The 18263-nt window shown below is 32.4% G+C and overlaps 3 protein-coding genes across 6 annotated transcripts; all 3 read left to right on the top strand.

The window, feature by feature from the left end:
- The first annotated feature begins 351 nt into the window (after window positions 1-351).
- Window positions 352-6904, top strand: LOC101488986 (uncharacterized). 2 transcript variants are annotated; one of them, XM_004501248.4, is made up of 14 exons: window positions 352-557; window positions 1440-1563; window positions 1646-1700; window positions 1972-2060; window positions 2415-2439; window positions 2999-3037; window positions 3137-3254; window positions 3374-3501; window positions 3717-4074; window positions 4285-4391; window positions 4557-4752; window positions 4832-5752; window positions 5847-5918; window positions 6266-6904. In XM_004501248.4, exons 2-14 carry the CDS (start codon window positions 1477-1479, stop codon window positions 6585-6587), a joined length of 2517 nt encoding a protein of 838 aa, XP_004501305.1. In that variant the 5' UTR covers window positions 352-557; window positions 1440-1476; the 3' UTR covers window positions 6588-6904. The 2 variants fall into 2 exon arrangements, with proteins under 2 accessions (XP_004501305.1, XP_073224459.1); XM_073368358.1 differs by lacking the exons at window positions 352-557; window positions 1440-1563; window positions 1646-1700 and adding an exon at window positions 2566-2614 and having other exon boundaries at window positions 1973-2060.
- A 555-nt stretch (window positions 6905-7459) lies between these two features.
- On the top strand, window positions 7460-8392 carry LOC101501921 (uncharacterized). The gene has a single exon (XM_073368862.1). It carries the CDS (start codon window positions 7460-7462, stop codon window positions 8390-8392), a length of 933 nt encoding a protein of 310 aa, XP_073224963.1.
- Window positions 8393-11470: 3078 nt separating this feature from the next.
- Window positions 11471-16845, top strand: LOC101489754 (uncharacterized). 3 transcript variants are annotated; one of them, XM_012716126.3, is made up of 10 exons: window positions 11471-11601; window positions 12215-12303; window positions 12702-12816; window positions 14466-14502; window positions 14639-14708; window positions 14810-14914; window positions 15287-15437; window positions 15570-15652; window positions 16102-16195; window positions 16437-16845. In XM_012716126.3, exons 2-10 carry the CDS (start codon window positions 12273-12275, stop codon window positions 16525-16527), a joined length of 777 nt encoding a protein of 258 aa, XP_012571580.1. In that variant the 5' UTR covers window positions 11471-11601; window positions 12215-12272; the 3' UTR covers window positions 16528-16845. The 3 variants fall into 3 exon arrangements, with proteins under 3 accessions (XP_012571580.1, XP_012571579.1, XP_012571578.1); XM_012716125.3 differs by having other exon boundaries at window positions 11561-11701; XM_012716124.3 differs by lacking the exon at window positions 11471-11601 and adding an exon at window positions 11855-11989.
- Window positions 16846-18263: the final 1418 nt, after the last annotated feature.

The following is an 18263-nucleotide window of genomic DNA, read 5'->3' as shown; positions in this document are numbered from 1 at the left end:
ATCGTGTTTTTCAATAAAAACAAAAATAATTGACAGCAAAAACATAATTACTAGACATGTTATAAATTTGATAGGTTTTGACAAGATTTTAATTGTTTATTTTCATAGTTTTGCAACTATTATTAAAGTTACAAAAAACACGCAATGCCATGTAAAATAAAAAAATTTAGCACCAATTACAGCGTGGAAAAATTGTGACTGACTATCATCCCAAAATATATTTACTTTTCAACTTTTTATTTGATATATATTATCCGTAAAAATAATACGTTTATAATGACTATTATTTAAAAAACAACTTATTACTTTTATTCGTGAGATGAAAAACAAATAAATGAACAAGACGAGATTCTAATTGTAATCCCAACAAGCCCAATCCGCTTCCTTTTGTAGAGAGGCCCTTAAAACCCTAAGCAACAAAACTCAGCCGCTGCTACTTTCCCCTTCTTCCGCAAACAACCTGGACTCGCACTCAACTCAACTAACCATCAAAATCTAAACCTCGCCGGAACACGCCGCCCGACTTCATTCTCGCCAGAACACCACCGTCTGAAACAGTGAGAATGTCCACCTTTTCCCCTCTTTTTCTCTGTTTTTTTATTTTTATTTTTTTATTTCGTATCTTCCTTTCCTTCGTCTGGTGCCGTCCTGTAGTACGCACGAGGATGCGATTCAAGCGCGATTTCCGACCGTGTTAGCCGCCTCTAAAAAAAGCAACGCACCAGAGATTCGCTTCGAAGTAGTGCTTCCCTCCGCACCACGATTGACAACATAACATGTTGTTTATATCTGATAGCGGATCAGAGTGGCCTGAGACTGAATCGTATAGTTTGTGTAGTGCGATAAGTTTTGTTCTATTTTTTCATTTATTAGATATGTTAAAGTATTTTTCTTAACTGTTGTATTTTCTGTGTTTTTTAGTCAATTTTTCCGTTCTATTTTAAACATTATTTTCACACTTGTTATTTGACATGATCATATGAGTAATTGGTTCATCCTTATTATGCACCGATACTGTAGTTAGATAAATGACATCCTATTTGGATTTTTCTTCTTTTAAGCGAGGGCTGCACTTTATTAATTAGATGATAAAATGCAACATATATTAATTTGAAAAATGAACTCCTTGAGATTATGATGAATCCATCGATATGTACAACTATTACGAAGTAGTTAAAATTTGAATAATTGATTTTTGTTCAGCAGTTATAATTATACACTTTTATCTCTCTTGAGTTAACCCTTCACTTTAGATAAGGCAAATCATTTTGGAATTTCTAAAATTTCAATTTATTTCTTATTTAAGATTATATATATATTTGTGCTTTCTTGTTGGTAAGTTTATATGTGTAACTCCGAATGCTGTTTGTTCCCTTTTAGATGTTTAATTCAAATAAATGAATAAACAATTTTTGCTTAACAAAATTTTGTTACTTCAGGTCAATAATTATGCTGTTTTAAATTTTAATCAATAAGATGAAAGCTATGTCGAAGAAAAAGAATCCCCTAGTGTTTATGGACGTGTCTATTGATGGGGACCCTGTTGAAAAGATGGTGTTTGAGGTACTTCATATTTTTTTCTATTTAATATTTGTGCTGCAGCTATTCTAATATACAACCTAATGTGTGATCATCATGCGCACAGCTTTTCTACGATGTTGCTCCCAAGACTGCAGAAAATTTCCGTGCTTTATGTACAGGTATTTTAAATTTGAATTTATTTGCATTAGGAATTTCCTCAATTATAACTATTGTTTACCAGTTTACTTTTTCCCTTTCAAAAGTTGCATTTTCTACCATCAGTTACGCACCTACCAATTAAACAGGTTATTTGACAGGTTTATGTACTCGTTATATGCACAAATATTGTTTACGCTTCTTGTTGCAAGTTGATATTTGCTTAAAAATTGTCTACCTAATGAGTGATGCACTTATTCCTTCCTTTTTCTGTGATATTTTAATTGTGTCCAGGAGAGAAAGGTATCAGTCCAAATACTGGAAAATCGCTGCACTACAAGGGTTCTTTCTTCCATCAAGTTATAAAAGGCTCCATTGTGAAGGTATGTTATTTTATCTGGTCTCATATCTAAAAACTGTTCTATGCTATTTCTGTATATGTCCTCTCACTGTGGTTGAACATGGCTTAGCAATGGTCCCCATTGCCCTTGTTTATGCTGTAGGATACACAGGGCTGATGCTCAGAAAAGATTTTCTTGTGAATCTGTGATATAGTTTTGAGGTTGTACTTGCTAAGTTGTTTGTTGCACATACAAAGTTCGATGAACTGACTTTAGTTTTCTATCATCATCGTGATCATCACACTTTAATAAGCTTCTTTGGTGCCCAGCCAACATTGGATGGATTATTATTTGTACTGTTATTATGTGTACTAACTGCTGTTTTTACTTTTACAGGGTGGTGATTTTGTCAATCGAAATGGTATGTATTTTATCAATATCAATATATTGCATCCCATTTTTAGTTTGCTATCCATTTTTTGATGGTTGCAGTTTGATTCAATATATGTAGTCACTTCCTTTGTGTTTTTATTATTTGATCATTCAGTTGTTGGAGTGGCAAGCCTTGTTCCATTTGCATGTTTCCTGTGATGATGGTAATTTCTTTTCTAAGTCAATTGGGAACATCGTTAACACAGTTCCTTTACTTGAACACAAATTGGCCTGTAATTGAGTGGGGGGGTATTAGAAGTTATAACTTTTTGATTTGTTTTGGAGATTTGGATTAGTGTGATATTACTAATATTGATATCTATCTGGCTGTGAATATTTTAAGTTATAACCTGAGTTTTTGTGTTCCATATAGTTTTAGTATTGAAAGCATTGCAGCTGATTGTATCTATTTGGTGTTTCCTATTTCATCAATAAAAAGTTTAGTCTAGGTTCAAGTGCATTTTTTTAAATTTCCTTGATCTGTTGATCTTTTCCCGTGTCCATTGATTTTTCTCTTATCCGTGTGCTACATTTTCCAATGTTTTCAGGTACTGACGGAGAAAGCATATATGGCTCTAAGTTCCCAGGTAAGAATACCAATCCTCTGCCCCTAACATCATATATGGTTCAAAGTTCCCAGGTACGTTATATCACGAAATTAACATAGTTTGTTTTTGTGATTTTAGATGAGTCACCTAAGCTAAAGCATGATGGCCCCGGGCTTTTGTCGATGGCGATTGCTGACCGTGACATGCTTGGTTCTCATTTTATTATCACTTTGAAAGCTGATCACCATCTTGATAGGTTTGTTAGTCTAATATATTTTTGGTGGCATTTTACTGCCTACATGGATGTTTTATTTTGTTTGTGAGGGTGGTTGAGGGTAAAATGCCTGATTGTAATGTTGTGGGGCGATTTGGCAGGAAACATGTAGTCTTCGGGAAGCTTGTGCAAGGGCTTCATGTATTGAAGAAAATTGAAGATGTGGGTGATGATGAAGGCCATCCAACTGTAACTGTTAAGATTATTTATTGTGGCGAATACAATGATGGTAGGCATTGCTTAGCTTGTTTAGAATAATACAGTCCTACTCCTAATATTATGGACAATTAATCATCTTCCTGAAAGTTGTCTCCAACTCTTATAATGCCAGAGAATAGTGTATTTATTGTTTTAATTTTCTCTCTTCAATTGAGGTGCTCTTTTCATGACCAGTATTTCATTTTTAATATACTAAACCCTTTATTTGAATATCAATATTACTAGATGGGAAGAAGGTAAATAAATCAAAAGCAGGAAGGGATGGATCTTGCGAACCCAATAGTCATGAAACACGGAGGAAGGGAAAACCGAAAAGATCTTCAAAAGACAGAAGGAAAAGGAAAAGATATCACTCATCTGAATCGGAGAGTTCTTCTGATTCAGACACGGAATCTTCGGAAACTGATAGTGATTCTGAGTCAGATATGTCCTCATCATCTGATATAAGTTCCTCTAGTGATGACAGGCGAAGAAAGAGAAAGAGATCTAAGAAAGATAAATATAAACGTGGAAAAAAAAGAGATAAACGCCGCGACAAAAAGCGAAAAAGACGGGAGAAGAGATCAAAGCGTAGATCAAGAAGGTACTAATTCTTAATATTGATCAAACCTTCAGTTGTTACTTATCAATTTCAGATTTCAGTCATTTATCTTTCTTGTAATGAATTTACATTAGCCATTACATTTTGAAATTGGGGTTGCATGTATTCTCATGTTTGCTAATTCTAAATTAAGTCATACTTGATTTGCAAATATTTTCAAGGTCTAGAACTGAGTCTGTTATATTTTATTAGGGAGTCTGGCAGTGATTCAGATAGTGAGTGTAACCGTGGTTCTGATGTTGAAAGTCTTGATACTCAACAGAAAGAGCTGAAGCGAAAAGATCATTCTCAGAAAAAAGGTAAATTTTGTAGTAATTTAATTGTTTCTCCAAAAAAATGTGTAACCCTTAGTTATCTTCAATAAAGCAGACATTGGTAATACTTTAGTAGAGTATATCTTTATTTTGTAAGTTTAATTCTTTGGTGTAATATGCATCTTTTATTTTCTCCTTTTTTTCTTCCAGCTGAAGTAAACTCTCCCTCAGATGTGGAGAAAGATGCACCTACTGTCCACCATAAAAAGGAAGAGGTGGGTTTGCCGGAAAAAATTGTGAAGGAAAATGGTGAGCGGCATAGCAATGGTACTGGAGCTGTCTATAGATCTGACAGAAGTGAAGAGAGGCAACCAGACGCGATGGATGACCATTTGGGCAAATCTCGGTATACTCTCCTACTGTGTAACACCTCAATTATTTCTTAAGCTTATGATTTCTTCCACTTATAAAAAATTTATGAGCAGGAGTCGAAGCATGAGTCCTAAGCGAGCCATGAGTAAGAGTATGAGCATCAGTCCTAGGAGGAGTGGGGACAAGAGCCTTAGCATCACTCCGAAAAGAAGATTGAGCAAAAGTCCAAGTGTTGGTAGAAGTCCTCCCCGTCCATCAAGGAGGAGTTTGAGCAGGAGTCCTGTTAGAAGGATCAGGAGTCCAAGCAGAAGCATCAGCAGGAGCCCAGTGAGGGGCAGGAAAGGGAGAAGTATCAGTAGAAGTCCTGTGATAACTCGTTCTCTTAAAAGTTTCAGCAAGAGCCCTGGAAGATCTCGTTCTCGAAGCCGCCGGAGCAGAAGTTCTCCCAGAGCGTCATCACGAAAAACAATCAGCAGAAGCCCTGTAAGAGTGTCGAGAAAGAGGGTAAGTCACAGTCCAGTTAGATCACGAAAAACAATCAGCAGAAGCCCTGTAAGAGTGTCAAGTGTAAGTCGCAGTCCAGTTAGATCACGAAAAACAATCAGCAGAAGCCCTGTAAGAATGTCAAGAAAGAGTTTAAGTCGCAGTCCAGTTAGGTCACGAAAAACAATCAGCAGAAGCCCTGTAAGATTGTCAAGAAAGAGGGTAAGTCGCAGTCCAGTTAGATCACCAGCAAGAAGCTTAAGCAGAAGCCCTGGTAGGGTCCCTTCAAAGAGAAGCATTAGCAGAAGTCCTGTTAGAGCACCCAGTAGAAGCAATCGCCGCAGTTATTCTAGGAGTCCTAGCCCTGTACGTAGAAGAAGGTCACCTCGTGGGGGTAGTTTGTCTAGGAGTGCTTCACCTGATGCTTCCCCAAAGCGTATCAGAAGGGGAAGAGGTTTCAGTGAACGATACTCCTATGCAAGAAGGTATAGAACCCCTTCTCGGTCTCCTGTGAGGTCATACCGGTACAATGGAAGAATTGATCGGGACAGGTAAAAAGTTTTAAGCAGTTTTGATTGGTCACCCCACTGCTGGTATTGGTTGAGTTTTGATAGTTGAATGATAAACCGTGCATTCTGTCTGCAGATATTCAGGTTACAGAAGGTATTCCCCTAGGCGTTTCAGAAGCCCACCACCACGTGGAAGAACTCCCCCAAGGTTCTTTCCCCTCATTACCTATGACAATTGCTTTCTATATTATATGGTTATATTTGTTAAATTGCTTTCTATATGACGATTTCTTTCTTTATTATTATATTTGTTAAATTGTTTTGATGCATAACTTATACTGTTATACCCATTGTTAGTTCCTTTTGCTGTATATATATTTAATAATAATAATGCGGGCTGTATCTATATATTATTTTTATTATTATTATTATTAGTATGATATTTGTTACATTATTTTGTAGCATAACTTATTTACCCATGGTTAATTCCTTTTGCTGTATTTATAATAATGCTGGCAGTAGAGTACATATAATTATTTGGAAGTGTATACTTAGGTATCGAAGGAGGAGCAGGACCCCATCTGTCTCACCCAGCCCACGCTACCGAGCTCGGCGATATAGCAGAAGCCGCAGCCCAGTTCGCAGTCGTTCCCCAGTTGAACCGCTTCGATCCCGTCCCTCTCCTCGTGTAGAAAGGCATTCATCATATTCCCGAAGCAGGAGCAGGAGTCCAGTGAAATCCAGGTCTCCTGTAGATTCACCATCTCCACGGAAAGCAAGTAGGGACAGCAGGGGGGGTTCATCATCCCGAAGCCCAGATGGAAAAAAAGGCTTGGTCTCATATGGCGATGGTTCTCCCTACTCGGGCCAAAGGTGAAAATAGTTGGACCCGAAGGTTTTTGTCATCTTTTATGAGGTTGGGGCTTTGATTTTTGAACTTCACCTTCTGCTTTGCTTGCATGCTGGAATGCTGGAATTTGGGGATGTCGTGTTATTTTCTTTATAGACACTGTTGAAAGATTCTAATGTTAGAATAAGTACGACTACTTGTGAAATTAGGATGCGGTATTTGTTGTAGTGGAATTATTGCTGTATTTGGTGGAATTAGGGAAAACTGCTATGTTGTGTCTTGCCATGTCTTCGGTGGCACAAATATTTGAGTTGAATTTATTTATTAAATTTTGGTAATGCTTATTAGGTTTGTTCTATAATTCTTTGGAAAGTGCAAATCAACCTCCCCCTCTCTATGTAGAGGGCCTTGAAACAAATCTTTTTCTATATTTTTTATGTTAATATTTGATAATTATGGTTTAATTTTTCATTTATTACAATGCAATCATTTATATTTTATTTAGCGAAAACTTCATATTAACTGCTTTTTACATAATCAAAATATATTTTAATTAGACTTGCATTGAACTCAACATGCCTTTTTTAAAATATAAGTTTTCACGTAGTCATCAAGTCAGCCATAGTATTTGAATCAATGTAATTTTATAAAGTAATGCTAAACAACATCTACTGATGCGATTACTCATTCCCTAACCTCTTTGCTAAGAGGAAGGGACAAAGGGATGACTGAATGTGCCAGCCAGGGCACCCCAAGAGTCAGACAAGGATCCCAAGTAGTGGAGCAGTTTCCAATGCTAATAAAACATTGTAACTATCTACACCGATCGCGTAAGCTTTTTAATTGTTCCACAACTTTCTGTGGTTGAAACAGATACAACATTGAACAAAAGCTTAGAAATGTCGGCATCATCGCGTGTTTTCGACACCATTAGTGAATGTCTCGCCCTGATACAGTCAGATTCTCAAGATGCTCAAGAGAAAGGTCTTCAAACATTGGCTGCCATCACCAAGGTAAGTCCCCAAAACAGAACCTTGCTAGCTCAAACAGATGGAGCAATCCCAACATTAGCCACACTAACAAATGCTTCCTCCTCCATTATCCAAACCCTTTCATTGTTGATCCTCTTTAACCTTTCCCTAAACCCCGATCTAAAGCAATCTCTTGCTGATATGGAAACCATTTATCATCTCAATTTCCTTATTAACTCATCATTGTGTTCTCTTGATTCATGCAAACTTGTCTCATCATTGATTTGTAGTTTGGCCATGTTTGATAAAAATAAAGCCAAATTTGGAGTAGCAGGTACTGTCCAGTTGCTTGTGAAGGCTATCGAAGACACTCTTATCGATTCTGGTGATGCTCATCATCTTTTGAGTTCATTGACTGAACTTGTTCAATTCCATGGAAATTGTACTTTGGCTGTTCGTGGTGGAGCAGTTCCAGTGCTGCTTCAAGTTGTAAAGAGCACCGATAACAACGAGGATTTGGCTGGAACATCTCTTACTGTTCTTGGTCTTCTTGTGAGGTTTGATGAAGGGTTGAATGCAGTTAAGAAAACAAATGCGATAATAAGTTCAATGTTAAGTGTGTTGAAAGGAAGGTCACTGTTGTGTAAGGAAGGTGCAACCGATATCCTTCTTCGACTTTTTGATGACAGTGAAGAATGTGTTAGAGAGGCTTTGATGTTATCAGAATTCTCAAGTGTGTTGGCTGATCTTTGTGTGAGGGGTTCACCAAGAGTTCGAGATAAGGCTGATTTGTTAATGAGGAAGATTGCAAAGGTTAGCTTAGAAACTAACATGGAATTAGCTTGCTCCCTAAATGATTAATAACTTCAATCAAGTTATTGCAAGTTAAATGGTTTCCCTATTCAGCGATATTTTCACTAATTCTGTTGAGAATTATGTATGTCTTTTTAATCTTACACAATTACATCATCAAAATTTGGGTCTTTTTTTTTAATACCCTCTTTTAAAAAAAAAACACTAAAATACCCCATTTCAAAAAAATATACCAAAATGCCATTTTTTTAAAAAATCAAGTGGGAAGTCGCCATTTGGAACTCGGGCTTCTTAAGGAAGTTGCCATTCCAAATGGCGACTTGTAAGTAAAGAAAAAAAAAAAAGGTATTTTGGTATATTTTTTTCAAATGGAGTATTTTAGTGTTTTTTTTTTTTCAAAAAGAGAGTATTGAAAAAAAAAACCTCAAAATTTGTTGTTACATTCGGTTTTATCTTTAACACAAACATACACTCGCACTAAACATATATGAGTTCTATTTGTCTGAAGTTTGAAATTATTTAAATCACTGATGTAGTTACTGCTTCCATCCAATACTATAGTTTTGTGTGTATTAAAGAATATAAACGATTAATTTATGTCATCCATTAGCACATAACCTCAAGTCCACTTAGTTTAAGTGTCCGTTTAAGGTTTTGTAGATAAATTAAAGAAAATAATAAATATTTAGTTTTTAATGAAATTATTTGTCTCTTCATATAATAACTTTGCTTGTTCAATATTTCATTGCACATATTTCTCCCACACTAATAAATAGTCAGCAATATTATTTGCAAAACATAATTAATATAAAACATTTTAGTTAATGTATACACGGTTAGTCTAAAATAATTCTACACATCTACACATTTCATTACGTAGTTATTTAAAGATTATGTATTTGGTTGATATTATATAATGATATTTAGCAGTTAAATCAATGAAATTTTAACATTTTACATGAAAAAAAGTCATTATTCACATAGATCGTTGGATTAATCCCGTAATCATTCAAATTTCATATTTATTTTTTTACCATTAAATAAAATGCTTGAGTTAAAAAAAAAACACTTCTCTATTCTACATTGAAATACATTAAATGAATTATAGATTTTAAAATTTGTAGTTTATTTATTATGAGATCATTACCTATTTTCATTTATTGTACATATTAGATTTGTAAAATATCACTAATAATTTTGGCATAAAAATAAATAACATTAAAAAGAGTGAAGGAGTAATATTTGCCGTTGATTTTTCCGTCATCCATGGATATGTCTCATATTCTTTTGTCGCTGTCCAATGTCCAAAAAACTCAACAGCAAATCAGCATGATCGCGTAATAACCTTTTTGAAGCATTTCTCACAGGTTTTTCAACCCCAACCAACTAAAAAGCAATCTTAATTTTGTTTTAAATATTTATTTATTATGACAGCATCCTCACATTCTCAGGAGTCAGAACCTTAAACTTGTGCCATTGGCATACAGAATATCAACGGTGGGTGGGATATAATAGTTTAAAATCTCTAAAGATGCCCGACACATATGACACACCATTCGAAAATATTATAACAGCAATCCTCTTATAAATTTGTAGCGTTTTTTTATTTAAAACGTTTTTATCGATGTTACTTCGAATTAAATCGACTCAATAGATTATGCAAAAATATAATATTACATATGATAAAAAAGAAAATATGAAAGTATTGATGAAATGAAAAATTATTACAATTGTATGTCTAATAAAGTTTATATATTCAAATTAAAATAATTAATGTTTAACTAGAATTTTTCTTGCGGTGGGTGCTGAATCAAACGTATTGTCCTTTATTCTTATCAATTTCATTTTTATAACTACCCATGTTACTACTTAATAATATAGGTGAGGTACAAATTCGTCGGTTGTTTTGTTTATCACATTCTTTAACTTCTTCACTTTAATTGCCAAATTAATCTTTTATATATATATATATATTGTTTAGATATTTTAATTTAAAATTTGAAAGAAAAAATAATAAAGAATTAGTTTTAAAAGGGGAAAAGAGAAAAAGATGAACAAATTATTCAAAAATCTAATGAAAAAAGAAAGATAAATGAATTATTTTACAACTAAAATTTTTCAAGAGAATTTTGAGAATAAAAGTAGTAAAATAATTATCTATCTGATACCATAATAGAAGATATAAAAATATTAATATTAAATATGAAATAAAAGAAATTAACGACAACTTTTGTATTGATTAAATGAAAAATATGTTACAATAATAAGTATAATGAATTCTATATTCAAAAATTTAAAATATAAGAAAAGATGAAGTGTCCCTTACACTCCTACTTATATTATTCAGTTTAAATTAAACAATTAACTTTTAATTAGAATATTTAATTTGTAACTAAATATAACTAATGTAGCCTATGACTAATTTTACTCTGTTTACTGAAAATGAAATTCACAATTACAATGTATTTTTATACGGCTCTCATTAATTCATCACTAGATGCAAATCACCTATAGAGTCATTTGATTATGTAGATATAAAAAAATTAAAATGGGGAAGGTGAATTTCTTTTTAATTAAAGTAACACTAATAATCATGAATATTTAGTAAATTTAAATTTGATATTTTGAAGTTACAAAACTAATTAATTATGTGAAATTAATTTTAATTAAAAATAAATTGAATATAAAGTGAATTATACTTAAATATATTTATGTATAAGAGTTCAGTGATAAAATCAAAGTTAAAAATTAATTATAAAATAAAAAACTACATATATTTAGTTCTACTTTTAAAACAAAAAAATAATTTAAATATAGTTAATAATTTTCAAATTGAATTAATTTTATCTTTAGCATTAATTCTAACTTAAAACAAAAATTTATAACTTATCATTTAAAATTGATTTTTAATCTTAAATTTATTATTTAAAATTAATTTGCATAAATGTATTTACATACAAATCAAACACACGATAAACTACCATAATTTTTCAGAAACTACACATTTATTAGCTCACCTTAATTTTGCTAAGACTATTTGGAAACTAAGAGCCTAAATTTCTAAATTATTATAGACTAGTTTAGCTAATAAATGTGAAGAGTGAAGTAAGAAATAAAAAAATAAAAAAAAAAAAGAGGAGAGGGAAAGTAGTGAGAACAGGCCAACAAAGGCAAATGAAGAAGTAAAGCAAAAAGCCCATTTACTTTTGTGGGTTTGTTTCTCACTTGGTGAAGTTTGTGGAAAGAACAAAGTTACTGTAAGATTCTTGTATTTATTATTTATATTGAACGACAAATATATATATATATATAGCATAAAGTAGGAACGAACGACATCATTCAATTCAACTAGTAAAGGTTTCTACTTTCAACTTCATTTATTTAATTAATGCAGCTATTTTACAAACTAATTTTGTTTTCTATTGGAAAATGGTAAAGAAAATAAAGTTTTATTTTATTTTTTTTATTTTTATAATAGCAAAATATTCTTCTTGTTTTCTTAGCAGCCCAATTGCTTTAATCAATTTCAACAATCATAGATTCTCCAATCTTTTTATTCTCTTTGACATTACAAACTAAAATACTAACCTGCCTTTTTCTCTGCATTTTTTTGATTCATTTCTTGTGGATTCTAGCTCACAAAGGGTTACAACTTTTATTTTTTAAGTTTTTTTTCTACTTTTCTTTTAGTGCTTTTTTACTTTCTAACAATTTTTAAGGAGGTTTTATTTTAGTTGGTGTTATAAGTAGGGTAGCTGATGCAGATTCATTCATATTATTTATTGTTCTTTTTAATATTGTTTTTTCATTTAATAACCCTTCCATTTGTGTATAAATAGATATTGCTAATGTTGGTTTTCTTCATTCCAGAAGCTCAACATAAGCATTTTGGAAATTACCTTTGCATTTACTTGTTTGAGTAGAAAATATGAGCAACAGGAACTTCTCAACAAGTTCTGGTTAGTTGTGATGTGATTCAATGCTATCTCTATTGTCCCACAAACTACATTTGTCAATTGAGTAGTTAGGGTCTGTTTGGATTGATTTATTTGAGCTTATCTATTTGTATAAACACTTATGACTTTAAAAACAGTTTGCGAGAGTTTATGAAAACATCTTATGACGTGTATGTAAGTTTGTTTTCAACTTATTTTCACAAGCTCTGTATGATAGCTAACAACTTATAGTTTATATAAAACAGTTTGACTTCATTTTATCTTTTGTTATAAAAGTAGCTTATACTTAAAAACTTATATGATAAACGCTAAATTCAGTTGTTTATCCAAACAAAACCTTAACCTTTTGTAGAAACTAAATCGTCTAGGACTAAATGTATTTTATTGGTGCCATGTTTCAGGTAGTGGAAATGGTAGCAGGACATTTGAGTTTGGAAGGACTCATGTGGTTAGACCTAAAGGGAAGCACCAAGCAACTATAGTTTGGCTACACGGTATTGGCGATAATGGCTCAAGGTATGTTGCTAACTTGAATGTTTTATGCAGTTATAGTTATAGTTTAAAGATGAATACTCTATTAGAATTGATAGTCGTGTGAAGTATCTAACGACTTTGCTGATGGCTAATCTCTGCTGGGGAATATTGGTGACCATCGTTACTCGTTAGTGAGGTCTCCCCTCCCAACCACATTTTTTCATCCTTAAGGCTCAAAAACGAGCTATCGATTAAGGAATCCAAGTTCAGTTTCACTCGGACCGATGCAATGTTGGTCTCTTTATTTGTATTGGCATACATATGAAGATTTATTTGAGGGAAAAGTTTTATTTTATATATTGTGAAAACTGGGTGTGCTCATAGCAATAAAGCACCATGCATTTTCTCTATGTTCATGTTAGTGTGCATGGCTCAACAGTTTAGAGTTGGTGTTGTTTATAATTTTAATATTTGATAAAGTTTATTCCTTTTTATTGGTAAACTTAGTTTGTGTGGATACCTTTTGGTAAGCTTGAGAATATGCCTTCAGTGAAATGATGAATTTGTTTTCTTCTAATAAATTTAAGGGACAAAGTAAGGGAATGTCAATATCTTGTCCTCTTTCGTTCAAGTTTGATTATTAATAAGTTCTTAAACTACACATCCCCTTTTAGAAATTTCTTACCAATTGATTTGATTTTGATAGGATAACACATAGGTAATGTCAACAAAAGAGTTATTAATACTGCAACATTCTTTTTTAAGTATAGTTTTTAGTGCAGATAATGACAACTAATAAAGAAATATACTTAATCTCCTAATCTATATTTTTAAATCATGGTTCAGTTGCCTAACATACCCCTGTTCTTTTCAATCAATTATCTTTCTCAAATTTTGTATTTGTTAATTAGGTGAAAGTATGGAATAACTACAAAATAGTGATTAATGTTATGTTGGAATTTTTAAATAAGATAAATAGGACCATTTTCCCCCTAAAGTGATAGTTAAAAGGGTTTAATTTGTATACACCGTCAGTGTAAAGAGTTTTTAGATTGTCAGTCAATTACAATTGTTAGATCATTATAGATGTTTGACTTTTATCGTAACTACCTCTAAAGTCATACCTATAAATGGTTGTGATGTGTTGACAATATAAATTTTTTTATACTGACAGTGCATGACAATTAAACTCTTGTTAAAAATGGATGGAGGGAGTAATAAATTTATTTTACCTTCTAGATTGAATGTTTGCATTGATGGAAGCATTGACTCTTAGATTTGTGTATGCCAAATAATAGAAAGGGGACCACACCTTCACTAGCTATGCTATTTACAAAACCTAATGGATGCTAATAACCAAAAAAGAACACACATATTTCCTAAACAAGTAATAGACTCTTGATTTGCATAATTTTGAAATCATGTTGATCAGTGCATTGTGTCATATAATACAACTTATGCCATTTATAAATATGTGGTGTGGTCCCAAATCAAGGTAGGGGTATTATAATTATCATGTGTATTTTCTTGAAGAAACCTTATACTAGTTTCAAAGTCATCTATACTGGCAGAACTCTTAGACCATAAATAGTTCTTATATGTTTCTAAATTAGCTTGTTTTTTTATTATCAAGTTGACATGTTGAAGGATTGGCCTATGGTTAATAACATGAACTTTATTTTGTCATGCAGCTGGTCCCAACTATTGGAAAGTCTTCCTCTTTCTAATGTAAGAATATGTGTATATTCGACATTTGCATTTTTTTTCAGTAGATACTGCACGCCTGCAGTTGCATCGTATGCTAATAATACAATATTTGAAAAATGTGTACTTAATAAGCAGATTCTTGAAATTTATGTTTCAGATTAAATGGATTTGCCCAACTGCTCCTACGCGGCCTGTAGCCTTATTTGGTGGATTTCCTTGCACTGCTTGTAAGGCTATTGATTTTAAATTATACACTATTTTCACTTGAAAACACCATTACGAAATTTGTCTAAACAATAGTCTAATTTGATCGACATGTCTCTACCAGGGTTTGATGTCGGGGATATTTCAGACGACGCTCCTATCGATTTGGAGGGTTTAGATGCTTCTGCAGCACATGTTGCCAATCTTTTGTCAACAGAGCCTCCAAATAGTAGGTTTTCTATTTATCCCTTGAGAAGCATATTGATGTAATCTTCCGTAGCCTTTTTTCATTGACTATAATATGATTCACTACATTAACTCAATCTATGATATAAAAAATGCCATAATGGAAATCATGGCATAAGTTGTGAACACCATAAATATGGCATAAATCTCTGTACATTTTTTCTGTTGATAAGGCGTTAAGAGTTATTTAATTCTTCATATTGAATAAAGTGATTAAAGTAGTGTACTTAGTTATTTAAGAAGTTAGAGCTAAGCCACATTTTACATTTGTAATTTTAGATTATATACCTGTGACTGTTATTACTAAATTTAATGTGCTTGTAATTTGACTTGGATTCTACTTCTCACTGTACAGTCAAACTTGGTATTGGTGGCTTCAGTAATGGTGCTGCAACTGCACTTCACTCAGCAACATGCCATGTTTTAGGACACTATGGGAATGGAAACACTTATCCTATCAACTTAAGTGCAATTGTTTCTCTAAGTGGATGGCTTCCTTGTTCAAGGTTTGGTTTCTACCATATGTCAATTAGGGAGTACATTAATAACTACACTAACAATAAGGCACATCACCCATATTTTCCTTTTCTTTAAGCTATATTTTATATACATAACTCAGAAGGTGTTTATTGATATAGGACCGTGAAAAACCAGATCGAAAGATCACGTGATGGCATAAGGCGCGCAGCATCATTGCCTTTATTTCTCTGCCATGGAAGGGGTATTTATAATTTTTATCACTTTTCATTGAAACTTCAAATTTAAAATTTTACAATCTTTTCCATTGCTATTAATTTCGGTATGAAAACATGATCGTTTCAAAATTTTAATGGTTAAAATGTTACAATCTTTTCCATCACATGTTTGTTGCACTTATCAATCTAAATGGAAATATTATTTTAATGACATGTCAACATCTTCATCTGGTTCAACTTTGACATTTTTCTGATTTCTGCGAATAATCGAACTTCCAACAAGTTTAGTTCACCGTTTACACATGTATCAACAGTCTTTATAAAACGCCGATTTGTTAGTAGCCACAGTTATCTTTCCTTTCTTCTGTTAATGTAATTCAAGCTTCAAAGTTGTATGATACAATCTTAAATCATGCAATAGGGAACTGACTCCATACCTTATCGTCACGATATATATCTTGAATTGTTTTTGTAGCTGATGATGTAGTTGCATATGAACATGGAGAGAATTCTGCAAGGACTTTAAGCTCTGCTGGATTCCAGAATCTTATATTTAGAAGCTACAATGGGTATTCAACTTATTTTTATTTTTCTTCTAAAAAGTGGAAATGATATTTGTGTATGACATGAAATCTATGAAGCACTAACACAAACATCAGAGACACAACACTGAAATTGACATGTAGACACTAGTAATAATTTTAATAGAAAGTGGTTGAATATAACCATATGTGTTAGTTTCGACCACTTTTATTCAACGTGATGGTGCTGCATAGCATGAAAGTAGTCTAATATATTGTTGTTTTGCAGGTTGGGTCACTATACAGTCCCTGAAGAGACTGATGAAGTTTGCAGATGGCTAACTGCAAATTTGGTACTTGAGGGGTTTCGGTTGAACTAGAGAAACTAAAGCTCAATCATCATGCCATGTCATAGATATAATAGAAGCATACTTTTTAATTTAAGCAATGGAAAAAGGGGTTATAAAATAGATAGTGGTGTGGTGGGGGGTATATTGGTACTTTGGTACTAAATAATGGTATAGCCACTTCATTCTCTCTCCTATTATCTTTGGCTCTAAATAAAACTTTTATATTTTTATATATGTTGCTTTTTGTATTTCTATTCTGTCTTTGAGACAAAAATGTAATAAGCCAAAGGAGAATAAAACGAGTGCTAGAGTTCATTACATTATTATATCATTGGCATTTTACCCAGATGTTAAGAGTTTGAGTGAGTCCCTATCTCTATATCTATAATGAGTAGTGTTTATTAGAGGGTGCAAAAAGCAAGTCAGTGTAGGCATAGTTAAAGACCCAAGAAATAAAAGACAATCTACCATTTCTGCCAATTCTAACCAAGGGAAAAATTCATCTCTAGTGAGACATAATTTGTGTACATAGCGTTTGTGTTGTTCTGCAGAATGAAAAATTGATTTTTGAAAATTGATTCTAGTTAAAAGTGGTCAATGAATTGATTGAAAATATTTGAATTCAACTAATAATCTAATTTGCTATGCTTTGACTCATGTCAATTGATTTTTGACTTTTTGCATCCCGTAATTTTAACTACTATATATATATATATTTAGCCTTTCGGACAAAAGTTTAACTAATTTTTATGTGAGATTAAATTTAAATAGAATTATATATTATTTTTGTGTAAGGATATTTCTGAATTTTTTTTAAAAATTAAACACACTTTTTATTTTATTTTTTATTTCTCATATTTTTCTTATATCAAATAATATATTAAATCTATTCTATTTCACTTCTCATACCCTCTCTAACATATTTTTCTGTGAACAATTCATTGTTAATTGAAACTCACTGGCCTTTTCAATCCAATCTGTTGGTTTGAACCGTGTTAGATTAGAGATGTATACACATCATTAACTTCCTCTGTACTCGATTTGGGCCATCCAAACATCATTTGATGGAGCTTATGTTTGTTGGGCATGGCCCAATATTTTAGCCAATATACAAAAAGGCCTTGGTTAAGATAAGCAACCAGATCAATGCAATGAATGACTTCCTTCATCTACTTATAAATTTGCAGGCAATAGATGTTTTAAATTTGTGCAATGTCCAAGTCTCACTTTTCTTTCATTCTTTTCTATTTATCTCTTGTTCTCTTTGCTTTCTTCCTAGAGACTATAGATAATATTAGCAACCCAAATATTTCTACTTAGTGATTCCGAGATTCACATCGTAAAAACTCTTTATGTAAATTAAATTCTATAAAAATTCAGTTTTTTAATTGAGTAAAAAAAAAATTTAAATGATTGAAAAATAATATTGAAATAAAAAATGGTCACATCGAAATAATAATGATTGACCATAATTTATATATTTATAATAATTTATAATAATTTCTAATAATTTATTATGTCAATCTTAAAATAACTAATCTAACATATTATGTTAATTGCATCGTGTACGGTGAAATTCCATTCTCTTTAAAAATAAAAACTATACTATAAAGATGTGGATGGTCTACATAACACTATAGAATTGAGAGATCGATGTTGTCTAAAGCTAGCTTGTGCACTAATTAAAGATCAAAGAAGGTGAACATTTGGGTAGAAAACCGTGTAAATTATCAAAGAATTGGACATTAATTTGGGGACTCTCAGAG

The sequence above is a fragment of the Cicer arietinum genome, chromosome 5 (assembly GCF_000331145.2).
Source record: "Cicer arietinum cultivar CDC Frontier isolate Library 1 chromosome 5, Cicar.CDCFrontier_v2.0, whole genome shotgun sequence".
NCBI lineage: Eukaryota > Viridiplantae > Streptophyta > Magnoliopsida > Fabales > Fabaceae > Cicer > Cicer arietinum.
This window is presented reverse-complemented; position numbering and strand designations above follow the sequence as displayed.

Coding starts and splice junctions, on each gene's coding strand:
- LOC101488986 (XM_004501248.4), top strand. CDS start 1,477: ATGAAAGCTATGTCGAAGAAAAAGAATCCCCTAGTGTTTATGGACGTG. Junction 1,701..1,971: donor TTTCCGTGCTTTATGTACAG/GTATTTTAAATT, acceptor AATTGTGTCCAG/GAGAGAAAGGTATCAGTCCA. Junction 2,061..2,414: donor TAAAAGGCTCCATTGTGAAG/GTATGTTATTTT, acceptor TTACTTTTACAG/GGTGGTGATTTTGTCAATCG.
- LOC101489754 (XM_012716126.3), top strand. CDS start 12,273: ATGAGCAACAGGAACTTCTCAACAAGTTCTG. Junction 12,817..14,465: donor ATTGGCGATAATGGCTCAAG/GTATGTTGCTAA, acceptor TTTGTCATGCAG/CTGGTCCCAACTATTGGAAA. Junction 14,915..15,286: donor GTCAACAGAGCCTCCAAATA/GTAGGTTTTCTA, acceptor CTCACTGTACAG/TCAAACTTGGTATTGGTGGC.
- LOC101501921 (XM_073368862.1), top strand. CDS start 7,460: ATGTCGGCATCATCGCGTGTTTTCGACACCATTAGTGAATGTCTCGCC.